The sequence below is a fragment of the Pongo abelii genome, chromosome 10 (assembly GCF_028885655.2).
Source record: "Pongo abelii isolate AG06213 chromosome 10, NHGRI_mPonAbe1-v2.0_pri, whole genome shotgun sequence".
Taxonomy (NCBI): domain Eukaryota; kingdom Metazoa; phylum Chordata; class Mammalia; order Primates; family Hominidae; genus Pongo; species Pongo abelii.
Genome location: NC_071995.2, coordinates 23,682,112 through 23,707,215, shown reverse-complemented (window position 1 = coordinate 23,707,215; position 25,104 = coordinate 23,682,112). Strand labels below are relative to the sequence as shown.

Genomic DNA, 25,104 nt, shown 5'->3' with positions numbered 1-25,104 from the left:
TTTACTTTAAAAGAAGGACTTATCACAGTGTCACAGATTGTCATGTACTTTGCTACTCCAAGGTAGAAAACATACCTTAAAAATACTTACGTTAGAACTTAGGTGGAAGTGATTTTTAGTCCTTTTATACTCATACATGGAAAAAAAAACCTATGATAATTTATTAGGATGGTTTAAAGTCTCCTGCAGGTATAGTTTTAGGAGAAAAAAAATGAAGGGTTTTATAGTTAGAACTTCATGTAATAATTGAAAAATGTCGTTTAACACAAAAATCAATGAAATATTATCATATATTTTGATTACGATTTATTTTGACAGGCTTTTATAGTTGTAATACAGAAATTATGCCCGGTATAAATAATTGGACATCTGAAATACAGGTAAACCTTTTTTTCTTAATTTTAAGCACATAACACATAAGTTATTTTAGTAAGTTGCATCTAAATATTTGTCTTTTTTTTTTTTTTTTACCTCCTTATTGCAATTAAAATACCATCCTTATTCTACTACATTAGTTACTATTGTTCATTATTTGGCAATTTATCAACTGTTAAAATATTTAGTTAAAAATAATAAAATGACATGTCACCCCACATTTAGATGTTCACTTCAGTAAGAGTAATCAGATTAAGCAGCCTCAACCTGACTAATCAAGCTCTCAATAAGAACTTTAATGATCTCTGTGAAAATTTGCTCAAGGTAGGAACCTTCTGACTAAATTTTATTTCATGCATCTACGATAATGAAATTTTAAGTGTCTATATTGCTGTATTATCTGTAATACCTTACACAGTTGTGGGTTGAATCATTCTTACCTACTTACCTTACCTCTATCAGTGAGTGAGATACTAAAGGTGTCCTCTCCCCTTTACTATATCACTATAAAAGAAATAGTTTAAGTTAGTTAATAGCTTTAACTTCGATAAAAATCTAGTGTATATGTGTATATTTAAAAGAACTTACTGTATTTTTTTGTGACTTATTGACAAATGATTAAATCTTACTGTCTACTTAAATATCAAAAAGTATATCGTTAGTGTAAAAATACATAAAAGTGGACCAGTTTTGTTTTATTTTTAACTCTCCATTTGCTATAATATAATGTACATTAAAAAAATCAGCTTTTAAAAATTTTTAAATAAAAAAGTGACATACTAATATTTTCTATTGTGTAGAGCCTGTACTTTAAACTACGGTCTATGATCCCCTGCTGCCTTTGCCATGTAAATTTTACAGTATCTCTGCCTGAAGATGAATTAATTCAGGTAATTAAGATTTAGTCCATTATTAAATAATAGTCTTTATCTGATCTGTTTTATTATTTTCATTATTATCTGCTTCATTATCATAATTTTGCCTTAATTAAATAACTTAAACATATACTAGTTTACCTCACAATATTAAAAAATATATGTTAGTATGCATTAGGCCATGTGTGTTTCTTTTTCTGAACTTTAGTTATCTGAGGGGGTAAGCACACGTATGCTTCAGCATGTATACAGTAGGATCTGTACCCATCATGTGGGATTTCACCAGTTCCCATTTTTTAGAGAAGGTTCTTGAGCTCTTTCTGGAATATCTAGATTTAGGTATAACTGTTTGGCATAGTTGTAGTTTGTGTATCTGAATTTATACATAATTCTGGTTGAGGATTTTAACCAGAAAAGGTATTTGGTATAGGTTGTTCCATGGTACTGAAAAAAATATGTAAGAAACTTAGTTTTGGCAGTGATTATTTTGCTAACCATTATTGTTTTTATAATTCTAGGTTACAGTCACGGCAGTCGCAATAACTTTTGACAAAAATCAGGCTTTACAAACCACAAAAACCCCTGTTGAAAAGTCGTTGCAAAGAGGTAAATCTTTACTGGATAGGAAGTTCAGTTTGTGTTTGTCTGTGTTATGGTTCAGTGATAAAATATAGACGACAGATGGATTCAATAAATTACTTGTTTCTTGAAGAATATTTGCTGCTTTTTCTGTTCATCTTTATGAAGGTAACTGTGTGGATAAGCGTATGGCTGACTTGATATTTTTCACACACGACTGGGTGGTATTTGCCTGATATTTACGTAGAGAATGCTGCTGGTTTTTTAGACTTAAATTATAGCGTATTAATTCTGCAGTAATATAAGGGTTTCTATACTAAGATCTCTGGCAAGGTCTTCAAGGCATCTGAGGACCTGCTGATGTAGTAAGCACAATTGTGTGCCTGTGTATTATTTTCAGGACAAGTTCCATAGTGTTCAACAGATTCACAAAGGTGGCCTTAATCCAGTAAAATTTAGGAAGCAGTATTCTTAATATATTCTGAAGAAATCCAAATTATTGGAAACTGTGTGTTCTGAAAAACACATAATGGGGGATACTATACTTTCTTGTATAGTTTGAATGATTTACTGGCTAAATGAAATATTCCTGATTAGTCCTAAACTTTTAAAAGTTGCTTACATTCTACATGTATAGCATTGATAAGATTTGAGCAGTGCGTTAACGTCAGGTAGATGTATTAAATGATTATGTGTTCAGATATTTATCAAAGAAGACATGTAACCGGTTTAAGTATCATAAAAACTAGTAATGGACAAAATGTAGGATATTAATTATTATCTAGCATTTATTATTTGCAAAGCACTGTGCTAAGTGAGTTACAGATATTAATCTCTTAAAGCTTCACAAGAGTCATAGCAGGGAAGATAGCACCAGTCTCAGCATCATGCAGATGAAGGGTTTCCATGGGAGAAATCAAGGAGAAAATGACCAGAATAAATTGGGGCAGGGAGATGGAGCTGAGAATATGTATATGTATGTTGTCACAGATTCTTAATTTTAAAAAATTAATAATAGATCATTACTAAATAACTGATATTTTTCTTGCCTTTCTAGCCTCAACAGATAATGAAGAACTTTTACAATTTCCACTGGAACTGTGTTCAGATTCATTTCCTTCTCATCCTTTTCCACCAGCAAAAGGTTAGTTAAGTGAGGGAAAAAGCAAACACAAATCCTGGTTTCTAGTTCCTTTCACTGCTTCTTCATTATAGGCAATCTTACTAACCTTGAGGTGAAAATTTATCCTTCATTCCCTCATTATATGTTTCTTCATATTCATAAAGGGGAGAAATTAATGTTCCTTTTATTTTAATTTCTCAAATAATTTCATTGTAAGTTATTAAGGTAATTTTTCCTATGATATTCCATTCTCATACCTTAATGTATTAAAGCTTTATTTTCAAAGGTTTGGATTTCCCACTGTAACTATTCACACATAGAATACTTGATATTTTATATTATATTTGGTAAGTTTTTTCCAGCAACAATTAAACCTTCACAAAAAGTTTTGGATTTTCATGGACAACAGAATGCTTTTTTTTTTTCAGAAGATATATGAAGAGGTTTTGAGTGGGAGTAGTACAAGTGAGAAAGGGATGAGCTTCCTGTCTTTGCTGTGGCGATAATTGAAGAACATTGTTATATACTTATATAAGACACTGCCATGTTTTTTTCCAGTGCAAATTGATAGCTCCTTAATTTAATAGCAATAAATCTATTTTGATCTGCATAATCTTCGGAGAAAAGTGGGAGGTATTGTTTTCCATTTCTCATCTGATTTTAGTATAGTTTTTATTACAAAAAATTTTAAAATTACTGTACCTTATTTTGTAGCATTATGTATTAGATAAATGTAGTATATGTTTTTCACTAAATTTATGAGAAATGATAGTTATTTGAAATCAGCTCTTCAACTTTTATGTCTTATAATACAATGGATATTATTTTATGATTCCTACTTGTTATTTGATACCAAATTATGTATAATACAGAATAGTTTTATATTCACTTTGCATATATGTCAATAGAATCTTTATTAAATCAGTACAGTCTGTTTATATAGATAAATAGATCTTGTCTCACATTTCGAAGATGAAAAATAAGCTGCTTCCAAATTCTGAACTTTGTAACGTGGTAACTGTGATCCTCTTTTTCCTTTTTGTCATCACCTAAAATTCTGATTTAGAACTCCATAGAGAATTGTAGCATATCTCAATATCCTTGAAAGAATAGAGAGGAAAAATCAAATTCAAAGGTAATGTGAGTTCAGATTTATGAATTAAATACAGCTTCCAGGAAGAAAGCAGAACTGTCAAGAGTCTTCTTTGGGCCGGGCCTGTTGGCTCATACCTGTAATCCCAGCACTTTGAGAGGCTGAGGCGAGAAGATCGCTTGAATCCAGGAGCTTAAGACCAGCCTGGGCAACACAGTGAGACCCCAGCTCTACAAAAAATAAATAATTAGCTGCATGTAGTGGTATGTACCTGTGATCCTAGCTATGTGGGAGGCTGAGGTGGGAGGATTGCTTGATCCCAGGAGGTTAAGGCTACAGTGAGCTGTGATTGTGCCATTGCACTCCAGCCTAGGCGATAGGGGGAGACCCTCTCTCAAAAAGAAGAAAAGTCTTTCTTGAACTCACTGTACAGCAAGTTTTTTTTTCTTTAACATCTACTTTATACAGAAATTTGTATTTATTCAGGGTTAGTTCCAAATCACTTCTAGGTATAATTTCATTTATCCTTATCCTGCAATAGGGGCCAAAAAAAAAAAAAAGCCCTAAAACCTAATCGACAAAGGTTTGATTGATTGTTATTCTGTAGGAAAACGTATTTGTGGACTTGGGGTCCCTATTAACTCTGTTTTACTATGTTGTTAATACCTACTGAATTCTGAAGAAGATTAGATTTAAGCTAAGTTTGCCTTGTCTATAAGGACAACATTCCACTTCTGCAGTAGCTTTCAAAATGTCTTCAAAGGAATTATAACTGGTGCTTATATGATCGTTAGTATATGGTATGCAAAATGATACTTTGTGGACTAAAAAACAAGAAAATAAGAATTTGAGTAGAGTAAGTCCTATTTGAACAGTACCTAAAATATTTGCAACTCATTTTAGGGAGAATTGAGAGGGACCATGAGGTAGGTTGGAAGAGCAACCGACCTGTGTTTCCTGAGTTCTGCTGTGGATTAGGCATGAGAACTTGGACCAATTGCTTAACCTTTTTGAGCCTCAGTTCGTCATGTGTGAAATGTGAAAAGATTCTCTCTAACCTTTAAAATTCCTTGGGTTTTTGTAGTTTATGGTTCTTCAATTATTAACATATTCCCATTTCAAAAAGTAAATCAAAAGCTAAATTAGTCCCCAAGGTCACACTGAGCTTCTGTATTTAATTTAAGTGTGTTCAGCTGGGCGCGGTGACTCATATCTGTAATCCCAGCACTTTGGGAGGCCGAAGCAGGCGGATTGCTTGAGCCTAGGAGTCTCTTCTCTACAAAAAATACAAAAAATTAGTCATGCATGGTGGTGTGCCTGTGGTCCCAGCTACCCAGGAAGCTGGGTGGTAGAATCACCTGAGCCCGGGGAGGTTGAGGCTACAGTAAGCTGTGATTGTACCACTGCACTCCAGCCTGGGCGACAGAGTGACGCTGTCTCAAAAAAGTAAAACAAAATAAAAAATGATTTCAAATAACTTTTAGTCAATTAAACCAATAATTTTAATTTTAAATTCTGCTCCTCTGAACCATAGAGGTTTGTCAGAGGTACCTCTTGGCCTTCCAGGAGGCAGAGTAAAAGGGAGCAGAGAAGGATGGGATTGAGGGTAGGTCTCTGGATCCCCTACTTTTCTGAAACAGCAGCTTTGATTCCATGTGTTGTTATATATCCATACAGAAGTATGTGATTTCACTTGAAGAAAGGGTCTCAAAAAGTTTGAAAACCATTGATTGATTATGCCACCCTTTATTGTCATCATCATCATCAGACCATCACATCTAATACTAATATATGTAAAACTTTTTATACTAAGTGCTTAACTGTAAAACCTATGTGCTTTTCCTTGAATATTGCATTGTAAAATCATCAGTAAACACTTTAAAGTGTATCTGTACTTTTCTGTCAATATTTCTGTAGTTTTGTAAATTGTGGTTTATGTTGCATGCTTATTTATTGTCTTGTGCTTCCTCAAGTCTTTTCAGGAGGGCATGGGCTAAATACAGTTTTTAAAGCTATCTCAAAATGTTTTGGAAAATTTGAGGCTAAGATAGGTTTTGAAAAGGTCTGAAAAATACTATTATATTTTTCAGACTCTATTAGAGTCTTAAAAATGGAGTAATCGAGTGTTGTAACATGACAGAAGGCAATGTCTGGAAAAATTCAAGAATAGCAATTTAGTGGAAGTAGGAAGAGAGGAAGGTAAGAGTGTTAGGGATAAATGCTCAAAAGATTTCTCTGCTTTTTAAAATATGCAACCATAAGAGGCTTAAAAGTCAGTTACTAATACTGATAAATAAAAGTATAGTTTTTTAATTGTTTTGTTAAGTTAAATAAGCCGATAGCTTTTTTTTTTTACTTTCAGTAACTTTGAATTCCAGTTTATATTTCATGTTTTTAATCACAAATAGGATGATTGTTAAAATTTTTTATTTCCTTATATATTGACTAGGGGATTAGTCTCAAGAGCTAAGCATAGTGTGTTTATTAATATTTCCATCTTTTTACTTGTAGATAAACCTTTCATTGACTTTTTGTGTTATTGAAAATGGGTGAATGTCATGTAAAGAAATGTTGCTTCAATAACATGTATCTTAATTCACTGTGTAGAGTAAGCCTGGGCCTGAATTGTCCATCCATGTTCAATTTTTTCTTTCCATCGTTTATTATATTTGGTTTTGTTTTTAAAGGTAACTAAGTAGTTTGATGTATGTCTCAAATTTATGGTTGATTTGTTGTCACCTTGCTGGTTGTCTTGATTTTTCTGATTTGATATATTAACTGGTGCTGAGCCTAAATAATTTATTAAAGGATAGATGATATGGTATCAACATAAATTATTTATGTTTATACAAGAGTGTGTTATGAGAAAAATGGTAGCTATAGCAAATTTTTAATACAATTTTCATGTTTTTTTCTCATCATTGATATCCAAACCTGAGTTTTTCTCTGAAATGATTTTCAAGAGACTTTAAAAATAATGTGTATATATATATATATATATATATATATATATATATGGAAAAAGAATGAGCAAAATTGGGGGGAGTCTGGTTTGAGGTCTGGGAGAAGAGTAAAAAAAATCAGCGAGATTTTTCTCATAGATTTCAGTTTATCTCAAGAATTGTATACATGTAATTTTTATAAAAGGTTAGCATATTACTTTAGAGAAATTAATCTAAAGGTTTACATCTTGAGCTATTAGTTGCTGTATTGTAGGGCTTAAGAACTTATATTAGACAAGTGTGTATAAATCATATACTGCTTTAAATATATTTCAAGTTCTTAAAAAATATTACCTAAGGTAGGATAATAGTTTTCATTAAAACACTGATCGTTTAAAAATTAAAAAGGTTTAATTAAGTCAATTTTAGTTTTAAATACCGTTGAGTGAAACTGTATAGAAGACTCTTTTTTTTTTAATACCCACCTTGTTTCCTGCTTTCCTTTTGCTTTTACTAGAGTACTTTCCTCGTGTTCAGTGGCATAAGCTATAGGCTGGCAGGAATACTCTGTTCATTACATTAGCTGCTGACTGCTGTGGCAAGCATAGGTTAAAATCTGGATTTCAATACAAAATCAAGTTGGCTTATACCCACAATACATTGTACTTCAAAATTAGGTGTCTGCGTCAGAGTTTTTTATTGTAGGCTAGAAGAGTTACTTTTTCTTTGTTAAATCAAATTAGATTTTTTTTCTTTTTAGAGACAGTCTCACTCACAGATTTGATTTTAAAATAGTTTAACTGTTTGAATTTAAAGTCTTGCTAACATTATTTTAAAATAGCAATTAGAACTGTATATTTGTAAAAAATACAGAAGTTATCTTTTACTTTTCCTGCCAACTAACGGTTTGAATTCTTATGACTATATATATTTCCTTATACTAATTAAATATATTATATATTTTATTATATATTAATAGTTTTTTTTATATATTAATAGTCCATTGCATGTCTGTTATTACTATTTTTTAAAAAATATATTTTGTCACTATGACCAAGTGGCAGCAACAATAAAAAACAGTTAAAATTCTTGATGTTATTGGATGGCCAAATAATCAACGGCAAGTTTTAAAAGGAAAGAGATGCTCAGGGGAAGAGAATGCAAAAAACAGAAACTAACTAGAGGAAAATGTGTGAAAAACTCATCCCAGAAATGGGAAGGAAGGAAGGACGGAAGGCAAGAGAATTGATGCAGAAGTAGGAATAAAGAATCTTTGTCTCTGTAGCTTCTTCAAGGCAGCTTGAGGACAGTGAAATCCATAGTTAGAGGAAGAGGGAGTAAAAAGCAAAGGAAAATTGCATTGAGTTACTGACAGAAAACGGATTATTTGGAAGAGAAGCTATAAAAGATAGGAGTGAGAGGGAGATTGCATGCTTGGAAATAGAAGCAGGAAAATCTAAGAAGGGGATTGAAGAAGAAAGACCAAGTGGTTTAGGATGTCGTACACCTTTAATTAGAAACTTAAATGACCCAAATAGGGAAGTTAATTGTCTTTGTTATCTAATATATGTACTACCTAGGTATCACAGTTGAATTTTTCCCTTGTAAACTGTCCAAATTGAAGCTAGTTCTGTCTTTCTGTGTGCCTTAGTAATTTACAACTGTGATATGACAGTTTCCTTATCAATTCAACAGTATTGGAGTATCGTTATAGATCAGGTTTATACTGAATGTTTAGATATATCATTTGTCTACCCCAGTCATGAAGTTAGATTTTATACTTATAAAGCATAACTAATCAATGCATTATCAAGTGATGGAAATTCCTAAAGAAACATAAAACCGAGTTTTGATCATAATAAAACTGAGAATGTTTAAATAGGAAAATAAAACATAAATTATAATGACTCCCAACTGCATATATTTTAATCTGCCAGAGAATCATTTCCAAATTTGTAGGAAGTTTTTTAGTTTTAGTAATTTTTAAAAGACATTCAGATAAGATTTTCTCAAACATTTTTTAATTATTTAGAGCAAAGATGATCTGCAAATTCTAATGATATAAAGTGAATAGATAGTCAAAAGAGGTACTGATCAGTGTAGAAATTTATTCCTGTATTTATCTTAGTTTGTTTGGTACTACTGTGACAAAACACTTGAGACCGTGTAATTTATAAAGAACAGGCATTTATTGACTCAGAATAAATAAACAGATTTATTTATTCTGGAGGTTGGAAGTCCCATATCAAGGAACCAGCATCTGGCAGGGGCCTTCTTGCTGTGTTATCACAGGGCAGAAGGGCGAAAAGAGAGCAAGAGGAGATCAAATCTCCCTTTTTATAATGGCACCAATCCCACCCATGAGGGTGGAGACCTGGCCTAATCAGGCCTTAAATGTCCTCCTTTTTTTTTTTTTTGAGACAAGAGTCTCTCTCTCTTGCCAAGGCTGGAGTGCAGAGGCATGATTTTGGGTCACTGCAACCTTCGCCTGCCAGGTTCAAGTGATTCTCCAGCCTCAGCCTCCCAAGTAGCTGGGATTACAGGTGCCTGCCACCATGCCTGGCTAATTTTTTTTTGTATTTTTAGTAGAGACGGGGTTTCACCCTATTGGCCAGGCTGGTATCGAATTCCTGACCTCAAGTGATCCACCTGCCTTGGCCTCCCAAAGTGCTGGGATTACAGGCGTGAGCCACCGTGCCTGGCCTTTTTTTTTTTTTTTTTCTCTCTTTGAGACAGGGTCTTACTCTGTCCCCCAGGCTGGAGTGCAGTGCTGCGATCTTGGCTCACTGCAGCCTTTACCTCCTGGGTTCAAGCGATCCTCCCACCTCAGCCTCCTGAGTAGCTGGGACCACTAACACCCCCTTGCCTGGCTAATGTTTATCTTTTTTTGTAGTGATGGGGTTTCAACATGTTGCCCAGGCTGGTCTCCAGCTCCTGAGCTCAACCGACCTGCCCACTTAGGTTTCCCAAAGTGCTGGGATTACAGGTGTGAACCACTGCCCCTGGCCAGAATGTCCTACTTCTTAGTACTGTTACAATGGCAGTTAAATTTCAATGAGTTTTGGAGGGGACCTACATTCAAATAATCGCTGCAGCTAACAAATACCTTTGCCATTGTTTACGACAAGTTATTTAGAAGAATGGAAAAGTCTCAGACTTTAGACGCACTGGAGAATGTCTGTTTCAGGGAGGAAGAATCCTTTTTGTCATTAATATGCTCATTTCCACTAAGCTGCTTTTAACCTGGGTTAGTTTCCCTCCCACACCACTAGACACAGGGCTTGTTAAATATTGCTAGAGTGCACTAGGAGAATAATAAAACCATAACCCTGTTTTGCTTTGCTAAGTTTCTAGGGTCATTTATTTGGGGCTTGCAGGGTTATCACTTAATGGTGACTTTTAAAAAAATGCAAAATAATCTTCTTGGTTAAATGGGAAACCAAATTATAATAGAAGCAGACTGTTGTGTGGCTTAATTGAGACTCTGTTTGCAGCTAGAAGGGGGATCTGACATGAAAAGCATTTGTTTCAGACTCTTCCGTATAGATCTACAAATGGCACACAACTGAGCACAACTCAACAAAGCCTGAAAGACTTTTAAGGAGATTTCTACCCTTGAATAATGAACTATGTTGTTTTTAATTTAGTATTAGCCTAGAGATTGCATGTTGTTTTATTTCTTTTAAACCAGAACTCCCAGTTGGTCAGTGAGTCAGACTGCGTGTATCTGCAGTACCTTCTCTTTTGAAAAGCCTACCACCTGGGAAGCCAAACTCTGATCAGGAGGAGCTCAGGGCCTGGGAGTCTGAGGTCATCAGACATTTGAGGTATTCAGACCCGTCCAAGGTGCTGCTGTCTATCTGCTGTTGGGACCAGCTGGCCTTGGGCCTCTTGGGCCTTTTTTTCTGGGAGAAAAATTAAGATAGCAAGCATGTTAAAAGATAAACCTGCTCTCCCTAAGTGAAATCAAAAATCTTCTCCCTTTAAAACTGGTTTTTCAGATTTTTTTCAGATGCATTCATATTTGAGGGCAGGGAATAAACATTTTCCCTCCCATTTTTTCCCTCTTCACCCTTTATATAAATTTTATGGGGTAAAAGTAATACATGTGTATCGTGAAAAATTCGAATATTACAAAAATCATATAGTCCAGAATAAAGCTCTCTTCTCCATTTCCTTCCCCAAGAGGCAACTACTTTTAGCAGTTTACTGTCTGTCTTTCAAAGATACTCTATTCATCCTTTTTAAAAAACATGAGTATTTTACATATCATTGTGTACCTTGTTTTTTCCACTTGATGTTAGAGATGGGAACAGATATTTAATACATACTCAGGTAAGCTCTTTCTGTGTATGTTTGCCATTAAAATATATGCAGTTCCTACTAGGGAATTCCATATTACTCAGATAATATCAAGGTATAAAAAAGATTGTCGTTTTAGTGATTTTTCAGAAATTTTTAAGCCATTGCTCTTTCCCCTGCAGTTTAAAAAAATGCACAGAATTCCTAAATGCCAGCTATATGTTCTGTAATTCTACACCAACCAAATCTATACTGCACAAGACATATGAGAGCCTCAGGACTGTCTTGAGATATGTAAGTTAGGGGTAGGACAGTTGGTGTCCCAGTCTCTCCATTGAGTCTGTTTCCGTGCTGAGTGTCCCTACAGATCTGGTAAGCCTATGAATGTCAGGTCTGTGCTGGTCTTTCTATAGGTCCCATCTCCTCCTAGACTTCCAGAGTCCCTCAAGATCCTGAATCAGGAGGACTTTTCCTATCTAGATCTCCAGTCAGTGAGCATGATGGTCAGGGCATGTCCACAGTGTGGTACCCTCATAGGCCTTTTGTGGACCCCACCTGGTGATCCTTTTTATTCATCAGCTCTGTATATGCTGCAGTATTAGCTAGTGGTCAATTGCTTTATAAAAACTGTGGGCCAGGTGCAGTGGCTCACACCTGTAATTCCACCACTTTGGGAGGCCGAGGCAGGTGGATTACCTGAGGTCAGGAGTTCGAGACCAGCCTGGCCAATATGGTGAAACCCATCTCTACTAAAAATACAAAAAAATTAGCCAGGCGTGGTGGTGGGTGTCTGTAATCCCAGCTACTTGGGAGGCTGAGGCAGGAGAATCACTTGAACCTGGGAGATGGAGGTTGCAGTGAGCTGATACCATGCCACTACACTCCAGCCTGGGCAACAAGACGAAACTCCGTCTCAAAAAAAAAAAAAAAATTGTGTTGGTGGGGCGTGGTGAGATACTTGCATTGTATTTTCAATTAGCAGCAACATTCTATGGTAGAAACATTCTGTACAAATAATGTTTTGAAAAGTTTTTTAAATTAATTTAAGAATGTTACCAAAAAATCAACACACTAAGTAGAAATGAAAAAACGTATTTATCTATCTATACTTAAACTATACTATACTAAGCCAACAGAATTATTCTCAGTGCTTTTCATGAGTTATTTCTAAATTGGCAGCACTATTCTTTTAGTTGTAAAATTCTTTCAAACAAAAATTTAAATATTCTAATGTGGGTAGAACATGAGCATTAAAAATAGATTATGAAGTTTTTTTATAGTGCTATTTAAATTTGTACAATACCTTAAATACCTGTAATAAAAAATATCAGGGAAAATTCTGGATGCTACTGTCAGGTTACTGGAAAGGGAGTGATACTGGCTTGGGATTCCTAGTTACCTCTGTGATCACTCATTTTTTAGTTTCACAAAGTCTTGATACCACCAGAGGGAGCTGTTGATATCGAAGTCCTCGAATGAAGAAGTTGGTGGTGAGAGTTAAGACTAGGGAGCAGCTTATGCTGATCTGTGAAGCATAATCATTATCTTGTCTGTAATTCTTAATCTTATAGACTCTTCCCCACAGCAAACATTTTCCTTCCATGTTTCATTTCAGATATTCTTCCCAACACATTGACCCTTTTCTCTGCCTAGTCTCACATCCTGCTTTCATCATACTCACATTTGTTACTATGTTTATATTTTCTTGTGACTATAAAGTTTCTGAAACTCTTTTTGTGTTATAGTAAGCAAGTAGTCTCCTTTGGCATGGTATTTATGAACTGAGCTAGTTTTCATTTATCAATAGAAACTGCATTTTAAACCTAAATGCTTTTATTTGGTTTGCTTTTGCAATGAAGCCATAAAGATTTCCTCCTATTCTTCTGGCTTATAGAGGTATTAACAAATAACAAAGAAGAGGTACTGGCTTGTACTTAGCATCCGAGCTAATGTTGTTCATATTGTCTTATTAGAACACCTGGAGAGTGCAAGTTCTAACTCAGGTATACCAGCTGCACAGAGAGGTGAGTTTGTCTAATTAAGCAAATAGTCACCAAGGGTGTAAAATTCTAGTTTGGTGGTGCATAAAATTATAGACATTGAAGAAAATGCACTGGACAATATGGAATAGACACCAAAATCTGGCTTTTTTTTTTTTTTTTGTAGGTAGAATATGTTCTTTTAAAAAACATCAATTAAACTAATATTTAAATTTTTTAGTATGTTAATGGTTTCCCAGTTTCTAAGCATAAAATTTTAGCTCCTTAAAAATTTTTTTCCAGCTTAGCAGTAGTAAAAGTTATTCTTTTTAAAAGGAGGAACTTGTGAGGCTCACACCTGCCCTGACCCCATATTATCAGAGGCTTTGTTGCCCAAAATCAGACATGGAAACAAAACATTAACAAAAATGGCCCTTTGGTTTTCCTCTTACTGATTGTAGAAAGAAGATATTTTAATAACAGATAAGTCAACTACTAACTTTTTAAAATATATTCTTCAACATTTGATTCTCTCTCTTTTTTTAAAATTTTAGGGTAAAACTAGGGAAATGAATTATTCACAAAGCTTTGATTATAAAATAAAATAGAAACAACTGAAATATTGTAAATTAAGAAGAATAGGAAATAAAGTTAGTTAAAGCACAGTATGTGGTCCTTTCATTGATATTTATGTTAGACCCCACTCAGGCTCTCCCTAGGAGACCACACAACTATGACATCACCAAAAATGCTCAGCCTGCTAACTGAGAACTTGGTTTTGGACAAATCAGTGTCTAAAGCTTGACTCTTTACTATCTCTCTTATCTGACTTGAAAAGGACCATTCTTTTTCTGAGTTACAGTTAAATTACATCATCGAAAGGAGTGTTAAGACGAGTAAGAGACATCATCCATATTTTTTTCTTTGTTTTTTTCTTTTGTTTTCTGTCTGTGTTTTCAGCAACGTCAGTTGATTACAGTTCCTTTGCAGACAGATGCAGCAGCTGGATAGAGCTCATTAAACTGAAAGCTCAGACCATAAGGCGTGGATCAATTAAGACAAGTAGGCGGATGTTTCTACCACATTATGATAATCTGAGAAACATATCCCTGATTTCCCAGTGGTGAAAGCTAGACCTTACTACCCAGTAATAACATTGCCAATCCATCATGTGTTAGAGTGTGAAAGCTGCAGACTGTAATGGTCATTTAGGAAAAGCTTTTGAAAGGCCTTTAGATTTATTAGTTTTACCTATAGAATTGTGTTTTTAAAATTTTCCTTTTTGTGCAGGTATTCTTAAAAGTATATAAATAGATATTATATCATTCTAGTTGGAAGTAAATTACCAACTCTCTCTTATTGAAAAGACATTCTTCCAGGACCCAAGGTACTATTTAGTATGTGGCATCTGTCGGTTTATTAAGTGTGATCTGCAGAGGGCTAAACTAATAAAGAATTTATGGTGAGAAAGTAGTTATTACCTTACTGCTAGAATCAGAATCATTACTTATATGTTATCTTTACCCCATGTGTTTTGGTAAATTTTGAGGTAAATATATTTGAGTGAAAGAGCTTACCGTACATTAAAAGGGGGAAAAAACTACATTTCACAAGAAATAATATAGGATGTGAAACCAGCCAGATCTGGTTCTGTATCCTAGAAGTGCCATTTTAATAGCTATGAGACCTTGGGCAAGTTACTTTACTTCTCTAACCTTCCATTTCCTCATGCATGAAATGGGGATGATGATGATAACCTGTGTTTTTGGGTTGTTGTAAGGATTATATATATATATGTCTGGCTTATGGCAGTTATTTAATAAGTGGTAGCTATTTTTTTACTTTATAAACAACCAACTTTTAGCTAGCAGAGGTCATTATGTTAAGCTTTTAAAATTATGAGTTGGTTTTCAAAAAGGTTTGGAAAAAAACAGTATCTTACAACTAGAGAACATAAGGTTTATCTACAAGTTGACAATGATGAAGTCGTCTGAAAAAGATGGAAAAATTGCACTGGGAAATAGAACAACTTTCACACTCTCCTTGTAATAATTTGTTCCTACAGCAGATAATTTTAATGCTCTGCCGCTTTTTCTTTTTCTTCACTTTATAACCAATCATTGTGTGTGTAGCTATACTGCATCAACATTTTCTTTTGCAGGAATGCCATTTTTCTTCCAAAAGAATTCCATTCCAGCATTTCCTCTCATGTTTTTCTGTCTCTCTTTTTTAATTGCATGCAGTGCATGATAATTTCTTTTCTTTCATGACATGGCTTAGCCTCACAGACAGCTGAATGTTGTCACCACTTATTTGGAAACCTCAGGGAATAATTGTGTTACCAGCGTCTGTTCTGAATGTTTTCTCCTCTTTCTCCAATTTTAGCCGTGACAGTTGAAAAAGCAAGTCCAGTGGGTGATGGAAATTTCCGGAATCGTTCTGCTCCACCTTGTGCAAATTCCACAGTTGGGGTTGTTAAGATGACACCTCTTTCTTTTATTCCTGGAGCAAAAATAACTAAGTATCTTGGGATAATTAACATGTTTTTTATTCGAGAGACTACTTCTCTTCGGGAGGTAATTTTATAGAAGTTATTTCATTTTTTAAAAAATTTTCTCTGAAGATTTAGTAACAAAACCAAACAAGTTTCAAATTGTTGTTTTTTGCCAAAAATTTACAAATATTTATTTATATTATAATAATCTGGATTGAGTCTAGAGTTTATTTCATTTAGCAGCTAGGATTATCACAAGAATTGTGTTAGTTTTAAACCTATTGTTAGAAATCTTAGAACCTTATCATATAGTAAATAACACAAATATCTGTGTTCAAATAGAGGTTTAAAATAGCCCTGAAAGAACAGCTTCGTTTTCTCAGTAGTTTAGCAATTTTTGATAGATCACATTTACAAATAGTAGAGGACTGTATTATAGATACATGTCTAAGGAGATACTTTATGTAATTTAGCTCTGCTGTTTCTTCATCCAGAGAAAGGAATGAAGCTTCTCATTTTTTACTCTCTCCGTTAGTGTATGAGGATGACATTTCTTCAGTCTTATCTCACAGAGTATCATTAAACTTTAATTTGGTTTTTAAATAACAAGTTGTAATATTTTACTTGATGTGGGAAAAGTTCAGAATCAGAGTCAGCCTGTTATATCTTTTATAACACAGGAATTTAAACTTAAAAAAATTATATTGTATCATATGTTAAGGAACAGGGGTTACCAAGCAAATTAATATTGTGAATAGGGAAATTTTTTAATTACTGAGGTGTGACATCCAATAACCTTTTCAAATTTTACTTCAGCTGCAGTTTGTATTTTTAGAAAGTATATTCATTATAAAGATGACTTAGCTGTGCCCTTTTTCATCAGCAATATTTCTATGCTTTCTTAGGAATAACAGCCTGCACACTATCTTTAATATCATACTCACCATCCTGCACCTAGCACAGTAGCCGGCACGGAATAAACACAATATGTTTTTGTGCAAATGAATGAATAGCTTCTGACAGATTATTTAATTAATTAGGTGGATGTTTTCTTTAAGGTAAATTAGGCTAGGCACAGTGGCTCACGCCTGTATTCTCACCACTTTGGGAGGCTGAGGTGGGTAGATTGCTTGAGGCCAGCAGTTTGAGACCAGCCTGGCCAACATGACGAAACCCCTTCTCTACTAAAAATACAAAAATTAGCCAGGCATGGTGGCACACCCCTGTAATCCCAGCTACTCAGGAGGCTGAGGCACGAGAATTGCTTGAACCTGAGAGGTGGAGGTTGCAGTGAGCCAAGATTGCGCCGTTGCACTCCAGCCTGGGTGACAGAGTGAGACTCTGTCCTTCCCCCAAAACAAGATAAAGTAGTTTTTATATCACTGTTAATTATGTTAAGATGAAAAATAAACTATCAAGATATTCTCAAAAACCTTTTGATAGAGAATTAAAATAGATGATACTTCTACATCCATTTAAATTTGACAAAGACTTGGTGCGAAAAGCTGGCATATATTATGAATTAACCTTTTCTACTTGCTCTTGGTAGCACATGGATATTACACTATTTTGAATCCATAAAATTTTATTTCCTAAGCCTTCTTGACTACTTAAGCTCCCATACCTCAAAATGTTGCTTCTTGGTAGGTTTTCCTTCAACAGAAACTTATAATATTAACTGTGTAGCACAATATCCCAAATGTGTTAATTGCCTGAGTCATTTTCTTACAGTTAATTAATATTTTTTAAAATTAGTCCTCTTTGCTACTGTGCCATCAGAATTTTTTGATTTAATAAACAGGAGGAAACTGATAAAAGTCAAAGAAAAAAATATGCTGAACTATGATTGAGTTGGAGGCGGGCTGAAGCAACTCCCTTAATTCCCTAACTGCAAAAAGAGATATCTTTATAAAAGTATATGTAGGATCCTCAGGCTTTTCAGAAAGATGTGACCCAATAGAATGGTTTTCTAATACTGTAGTCATTTTTCCCCTTAACTTCCAGTTTAAAGTTGGAGATTTCCTCCTAGACTGTAAATAAGTCCAATAAAATTTGTGGAAACCTAGGTTGAAAAGCATTTTAAGCTATTGACTAGCCTTTGATTTCTGTTTTGCTTGTTTTTGAATATGGAAAAAGTACCCTGAACTACTAGATTTTATTTCCTAACAATTATATATGGAATTCTTATTATATGCACCTGTTGAACTAGATGTTAGCATATAGTTGTATGCAAAACAGATACAGTCCCTGACCTGATGGAATTTACAGTCTAGTAGAACTGGAGCATGGTAGACATTAACAAATAATCACATAATTAGTATCTAATTACTAGGGTGAGTAAGTAATATAAAGAAATTGAACAGAGGCTATCAGAGTATATAATAGAATTCAACTTAGAGTTCACAGTCAGAGAAGGTATCTCGGAAGACATTATATGTAAGTTGGGACCAAGGAGTGAATGAGTTGTTCTCTGAAAAAAAAAAAAAAAACTGAATGAAAAGTCTTCGGGAGCAACATGTGCCAGTGAGCCCGAGGTAGGAAAAGTGCTTGTGCATTCGAGAAACTGAAAAAAAGGCAAGTTTGATTGGAACATGGTTCAGGTTCAGAATGAGAGATATGGATAGCAGGTAAGTTTTATCGTTTAGGCTTATCATCAATTTGTTTAAATGATGATAAAATGATGATGATGATTTGATGGAGATGTTGAAGGTGGAGGCACAATTTGAATTCTTGCCCTGCCGTTTACTTACTAGCTATTTGATCATAGCTAGTCATGGGCAAATTACAAATTCTCCAGGCTTCAGTTTTATCATCTGTAAAGTAAAGGTAGTAAATCCTTGCCTGGACATGTGTTCAGTCAATGTTTGTTCATTCATGCAGTAAATCCCCATTGTGAGAGAAGTTTAAGTTATTTGGTATATTAAGATAATTTAGGATGTTTTAATATATATTCTTTGACATTTTGTATGCATTCCTATGTCCATACACATGTATATATAGTATGATTTTCCTGTGCGTTATTATTTAGGAAGGAGGAGTCAGTGGTTTTCTCCATGCTTTTATTGCTGAAGTGTTTGCAATGGTGAGAGCTCATGTTGCTGCATTAGGAGGGAATGCTGTTGTCTCCTACATAATGAAGCAGTGTGTCTTCATGGAGAATCCAAATAAAAACCAGGTAAGATGCAGTTAAAAATTCCTGATTGGCGGGAACCTGAGAATTTCTTCCATGGCTTCCTACCCCTAACCCCCTTCCAAAGATAATTGCTCTTTAGAGCCCTTTGAGTCTAGATGTGTAAGACATTTTAGTGAATTTATTAATAACCATGGTCATACATAGTCACAAGTCAATACATGCTATTTCGACATCTCAGGTAACTAGGTATTATTCTTAATCACGTCTGGAATTTGTGCTCCTGAGTTACTGTTTCCACCCTCTTTTTGGTAGGTGTTTAGAATACAGTGATAGCTAACTGAGGAGAGCTAAAGATATCCTTTAGTTTGGACTATGATGCTGTCCAGTTTCAGCTGCCTTACTAATGAAGAGTATATCATAGTGAGGCCAGAGTGCTTGCTTATTTCTAATAAGTAGTGTTATTCTCTTAATGGGGATGAAGGCAGTTAGTTTAAATCTTAAAATAAATTTCTAAATTTTGTGTTAAGATAATTCACTTAAAATTGTTAAATTTTTTTAAAAATTAATTAACTATACGAAATAGTATGAAATGGATAAAGGCAGTTCTTCCCAACCTGCTTCTCTTGGCACACATCAAAAATCCTATTTGTGTGGTCCACTGGTACACTATGATGAATGCATGGAGCTGTATGTGGCTGCTGGCAATTGGCCCTCAGTTTCTGACCCAAGTGACACCCCTGAGAGCAGAGGGGATCAATATCTTGGCAGACACAGAACTTAAGAAGCTCTAATATAGACTAATTACTTATCATTTAAGCAGGAGTAAGAATGAATAGATGTGTGTATGTATATATATTTTTTGCCCCTACCTGTACTTCTAAATAATTGTAACCAAAGACAAATCATTTAAATTCTTAGTATCATTGTTTTTTTCATTAATAGAATTATCCTATAGTGAAAGTGAGTTGCTGTCATAAATATATAAGCAGTTTGAAAAGACATTATGGAAATGCAAAATTGTTTTAGCTTTATTTAAGAGATAGGGTCTTGCCATGTTACCCAGGCTGGACTTGAACTCCTGAGCTCAAGCGATCTTTCCACCTCAGCTTCCCTAGTGGCTGGGACTACGGGCACATGCCACCACACCTGACTGGTTTTAGTTTTATTTTGACATCATGAAGTTTAATCAATTTCTTCAGAAGGTTACTTCATTTACTAAGTTCTTTTCAGGTTTTCTTGATAGTTTATACATTTTCGTTAACTCATGGTATACTAAACTTCATTAACATGTTGAAGAAAAATAGTGATAAACAAAACTAGGAGACAACCTTTTCATAAGTTTTGGCAATGGCTAAGGCACGTTGGAGGGGGAAGGGAAGCTATGAAACATCCTAGGAGGATTTTTGGTAGATAATTGGGGCATATCTAAAGCTTAGTGAGGCTACTGCAGTTCTGGATTTGCAACCAGCTTATTGATAAGATTTGGAGTGAAGGAGATTGTGTGGAGTTGTCAAAAGGGGTACATGGGGAGAAGAAAGATTGAGAAAGGAACAGTGAGAAAGGCAGGAGGAAAACCAGGAGGGCTGAGAACTACATCTACACAGATCATTTGAAAGTAGAAGTAGAATGGAAACCAGGCACATCCTGAGCAGGAGTATTTGATATCATTTGATATTATCTGGTCATAAAGAAAGCATCTATTAGATCTTGAAATTATATTCAACTGGATTCTTCTTTGTAATAATTTATTTGATATAAGAGGATTTTCCCTACTTTAAGAATCGTTTTTTGCTTAATTACTTTATATTTGAGATTGAGATTTGTAGTTTTGGGTTTTTCCCAGCGTTAAATTTATACAACTTGTTCACTGACTTAACTAGCACCTTAACAAGTGCCTCAAAATCAGCTTATCCAGAACAGAATTTATCTCTATGCCTCAGTTTTCTCATCTATAACACTGGGATAAAAATTGGGGAAATCATGAGTTAATATATGTAATGTGCTTAGTGCTGGTAGATAGTAAGCACTGTAAAAGTTGTTACTACTATCTTTTAAATGTTTGTCTTCAACGATTTCTTACAAGACAAAGTCATGCTTCTTAATATGTCATACAAGGTCTTCCACATTCTCAGGTCTTCTACCTTTTCAGACTCATCTGTTGCCCGCCTCACCTCTCCTAACATACCCAAGACGTAGATTGAATTGTTTGGTTTTCCAAATGAACTGTGCTTTTTTTTTTTTTTTTCATTTCTAGTACTTTGTAGTGTTGATATTAACTCCATTTTGTAGGTGAAAAAAACTGAGGGTTAAAAAACTTAAGTTTGGTATGAGGCTATAAGTAGAAAAGCTAGAATATACCCAGATTTTCCACCACCAGTCGTCTTCCTCTGTACCCAAATAATAACTGTCAATGGCTGATTACCACTGACGTGTACACATATCAGGTGCCATGATTTATGTCATTAGCTTTTCCCCCCACTTTTATGTGAGATCTTGCATATACACAAAAAATGTAGAGAATTGCACACAGACATTTTTACACGTAACCCTCAGCTTAAGAAATATAATATTAAAAATATGGTTGAAGCCTCAGTGGGCCTGTTTCCTCTTTATACTGAATGAACCATCTTAGTTTTGTTGTCATTCCTATGCATGCCTTTATATCTTAAAAAAATTAATTGTCTTATTTTGTATCTAAAATGTTTTAATATATTTTTGAATAGGTAGTACATGATTTAAAATTCAAAAAGGTATGAATGGAAAAGTCTCTCCTTGTCTGCTGTTCCAGCCAGTCAGTTTTCTTCCCCACATGTTAACTTCTAGAGATGTAACACTCCAGAGTGTGTAACCAGAGAGATTTTATACATACAAGCAAATATATATAAATATATATTCTTTTATCTCCAAGTTTAATATAAGTGGTAGCTTTCCAGTACATATTGCTCCTCAGCTTTCTCTTTCACCTGATTTTTCTTGGCAACGTTTTCATTTCAGGACATAAAGATTACCTTTATTGTTTGTTACAACCACATAACACTCCATGGTATAGGTCGGTCGGAATTTCTTTAATTAGTCCCCTGCTGATAAACATTTAGATTGTTTTCAGTAAATGTTGTGCCTAATACATACTGTGCTACAAAAACAATGTGATGCATAAGTGATTAGCACAAGTGTGAGCATCTCTGTAGGGAAAATTTCTTAAAACAGAATTGCTAGGTCAAAGTAGTACCTTTGTAATTTTCATAGAGATTTCCAAAGTTCCCCTTCATCGAGATATTTTGCACATCTTTATATAAATATAGAAGGATATATATATAATTATGTAAATGATTTTATATTGTATATATCATTTTGCAAATTGTTTTTAATTTATCGTAAGATTTACCCATATTGTTTGAGCTTTAGGTCATTTTTCACTTCCATATATTTCATCGAGATATTTTGCACATTCTTTATATAAATATAGAAGGATATATATAATTATGTAAATGATTTTATATTGTATATATCATTTTGAAAATTGTTTTTAATTTATTGTGAGATTTACCCATATTGATTGAGCTTTAGGTCATTTTTCACTTCCATATAGTATTTCAGGCATGAATATTCCACAGTTTATTTTCATTTCCGTTTTGATGGGCATTTAGTTTGTTTCTAGTATTTTGCTAAACATGATGCAGTGAAAAGTTACTTATTAATCTTTGTTGCATACATGTCCAAGATTTCTCTAGGGAACACATATACATGGAATTAATGGGTCACGGAGTGTGTTCTTTTTCTGCTTTAGGAGATGGTTCTTTTCAGGATGGTTGCACTTACTGCTGCAGTGTTAAGTGTGTTGCTGTTGTCTCATATCTTTGTTAACACGTGGTAACATCCAACTTTTACATTTTTTTGCCAATATATATGAAGTGGTGTCTCATTGTCATTTTAATTGTATATCTCTAATAGCAGGCTTGAATATGTTTTCATATGTTCACAGGAGCTCCTTGAGTTTTCTTTCCTGTGAATTGCCCTCTTACCCTTTTCTCATTTTTCTATTGGATTGCCTATCTTTATCCTAATGATTTAGAAGCCTGTGCTTTTTTAGCTGTACAGCACTGCCCCTTATGTAACAGAAGAGCATGAACGTGTTGAGTATAACTGAACCTGTCCTGTTTGTTGTTCCTATAGGCACAGTGTCTTATAAATGTAAGTGGTGACGCAGTGGTTTTTGTTCGTGAATCTGACTTAGAAGTGGTGTCATCTCAGCAACCTACCACCAACTGCCAGTCATCATGTACTGAAAGTGAAGTTACAACCTGAAGAAAATTAGGAAAAAAGAGCTCAACTGAATGAAATTCATAAATCTCCGTTATTTTGTCATTAATTATCTTCTTAGACTTAAAATTGAACTTGAGATAAATAAGGAAGAATTGAGTAGATTTGATTTGCCTGGAGTCTTTTGGAGGCATGAGAATTTTCTAGTTTTGACATTTTGTTTGCCTGTTCTAGACAGGCCCTGTGGGGTCTTGACCCTTCAGTAAGTTAAGATAAATTTTTAAAAGAACTGTAGCAAAGATGGAACCTTTGTAATTTATGTTGATTTTAATAAAATCATAATTTAAAAAATGAAATGGGAAGATTGTCAGGAAATTAGGATAGCTACTCTAGTGTAATTTAGAAAAACTAAGCAAGAGATTCTCCAATTGTTAGTGAGTAAGCACTCTGATTTGAGAAATGTGTGGGGACAATGGAGAAAAGTTTTCAGAAAACTACTATGTAGATTTCTGAATGTGTTCTATTTTGCTGAGGAATTCGGTAACAACTGAAAGGGAAAAGTGCTTCAGCCATCTTTTGAAAACAAGTTAAAATTCTGGAATTTATATCTGTAATACATCCTAACTCTTGTAAAAGAAAATAATTTATCATAGCTCGTGTCCTTTCATTGAAAGTTTTAATACTGTCTCTAAGGAGGGAGGAAAAGATTATTATATAATTTTATAACTGGCAACATTTGAGTTAGTACTGACTGTCTAAAAGAGGCTTGACTTCAACTGGGATAAAAATGTCAGTGAATTTTGTTAAAGTAGTAAAAATACAGTTGACTTAGTAGGAACATAAAAATTATTTTCTAATAAGATAATATTGGTATCCTACCAAATAAACAGGATTTTAGTAATATCTGAGGGATTGTTGATGGTGAGTTAGACTGTATTTGGCATAGAATTTGGAAATGTAACTTGAATGTAAATATGCTGCAAAATGTTGAATGTATACATAGAAAGACTTTTTCTGTCAACGCCAAATGCCCGTTGTAAATGAACCTTAAATATTACATTCCTCCTTTGCACAATAATATTTCTTGATAACACTTATGATTTTTTCCCCCAGGACAACAAACTGCCCTTAAGAGTCATTTCCTTGTTATCACAGGTGTCAATATTTTTCTGTATTTTGTTTATAATTTTATTTTTTAAATAAAAAGTTTATAAAAATAAAGTGGAATATTCCTAAATCTTTTTTTTACCTCCATCATATACTGCTGTCAGTTTTCTGAATCACTTTCTATCTGATCATTTCCATTCATTTCTTCAGTCAACAAACATCTATTGAGCACCTGGCCTTAATTTTGGAAGGGGTGTGTGTTTGTAATTTTGGCTCTTTCATTGTTTCAGGGTAGGTAGGTATTCATTCAACAACTGTTTATTGAATGCCTGCTAGATGGCAGGGCACAGTTTTAGGCAGTGAACGAAACACACAAAAGTTCTTCCTCTCATAGAGCTTACAGTCAATGTCTACATAGGTAAATAATTTGTAAGATGTGGTAATGTAGTATTTTAATAATTGCTGATATTTATTGAATGCTTACTATGGGCAGCCAGTCTAATAAAGATGTTTTTGTATTAACTCTTTTAATCCTTACGGAAACCTTATTGTTAAGCACCAGTTTATAGTTGAGGAAGCTGAATTGAGAGTTTATGTGAGTTGCCCCAAAGACACAGTGAATAGTGGAGTCAAGATTCAAGCACAGGCAATTTGGCTCTAAAACCTACACTAGTAAGTGAGCAAATGTGAGTGTAGCTTGGAATAGAGGTACTTCCCAAAGGAGACAATATTTTAGCTCAGTCAGGAAAAATAGTTCACTGGAATTGGGTATTCCCAGTTTATTCATCCATGCATCCATTCGTCCAGCCATTTGTCCATCCAACAGCTGTTACGTGATTGCA

At 34.3% G+C, this 25,104-nt stretch overlaps 1 protein-coding gene across 11 annotated transcripts in view; it reads left to right on the top strand.

Annotated features, from left to right (window-relative positions):
• Positions 1-24,376, top strand: part of C2CD5 (C2 calcium dependent domain containing 5) — a 96,739-nt gene extending 72,363 nt beyond the window's left edge. For 3 of the 11 annotated variants that reach the window (XM_024256085.2, XM_054526311.1, XM_054526315.1), the window contains 10 exons: positions 319-380; positions 601-699; positions 1,176-1,265; positions 1,769-1,856; positions 2,887-2,973; positions 13,263-13,313; positions 14,259-14,330; positions 15,654-15,844; positions 18,791-18,937; positions 23,069-24,376. In XM_024256085.2, the coding sequence (XP_024111853.1) occupies positions 319-380; positions 601-699; positions 1,176-1,265; positions 1,769-1,856; positions 2,887-2,973; positions 13,263-13,313; positions 14,259-14,330; positions 15,654-15,844; positions 18,791-18,937; positions 23,069-23,200 (1,019 nt within the window). In that variant the 3' untranslated portion in view covers positions 23,201-24,376. 11 annotated transcript variants of the gene reach the window in all.
• Positions 24,377-25,104: the final 728 nt, after the last annotated feature.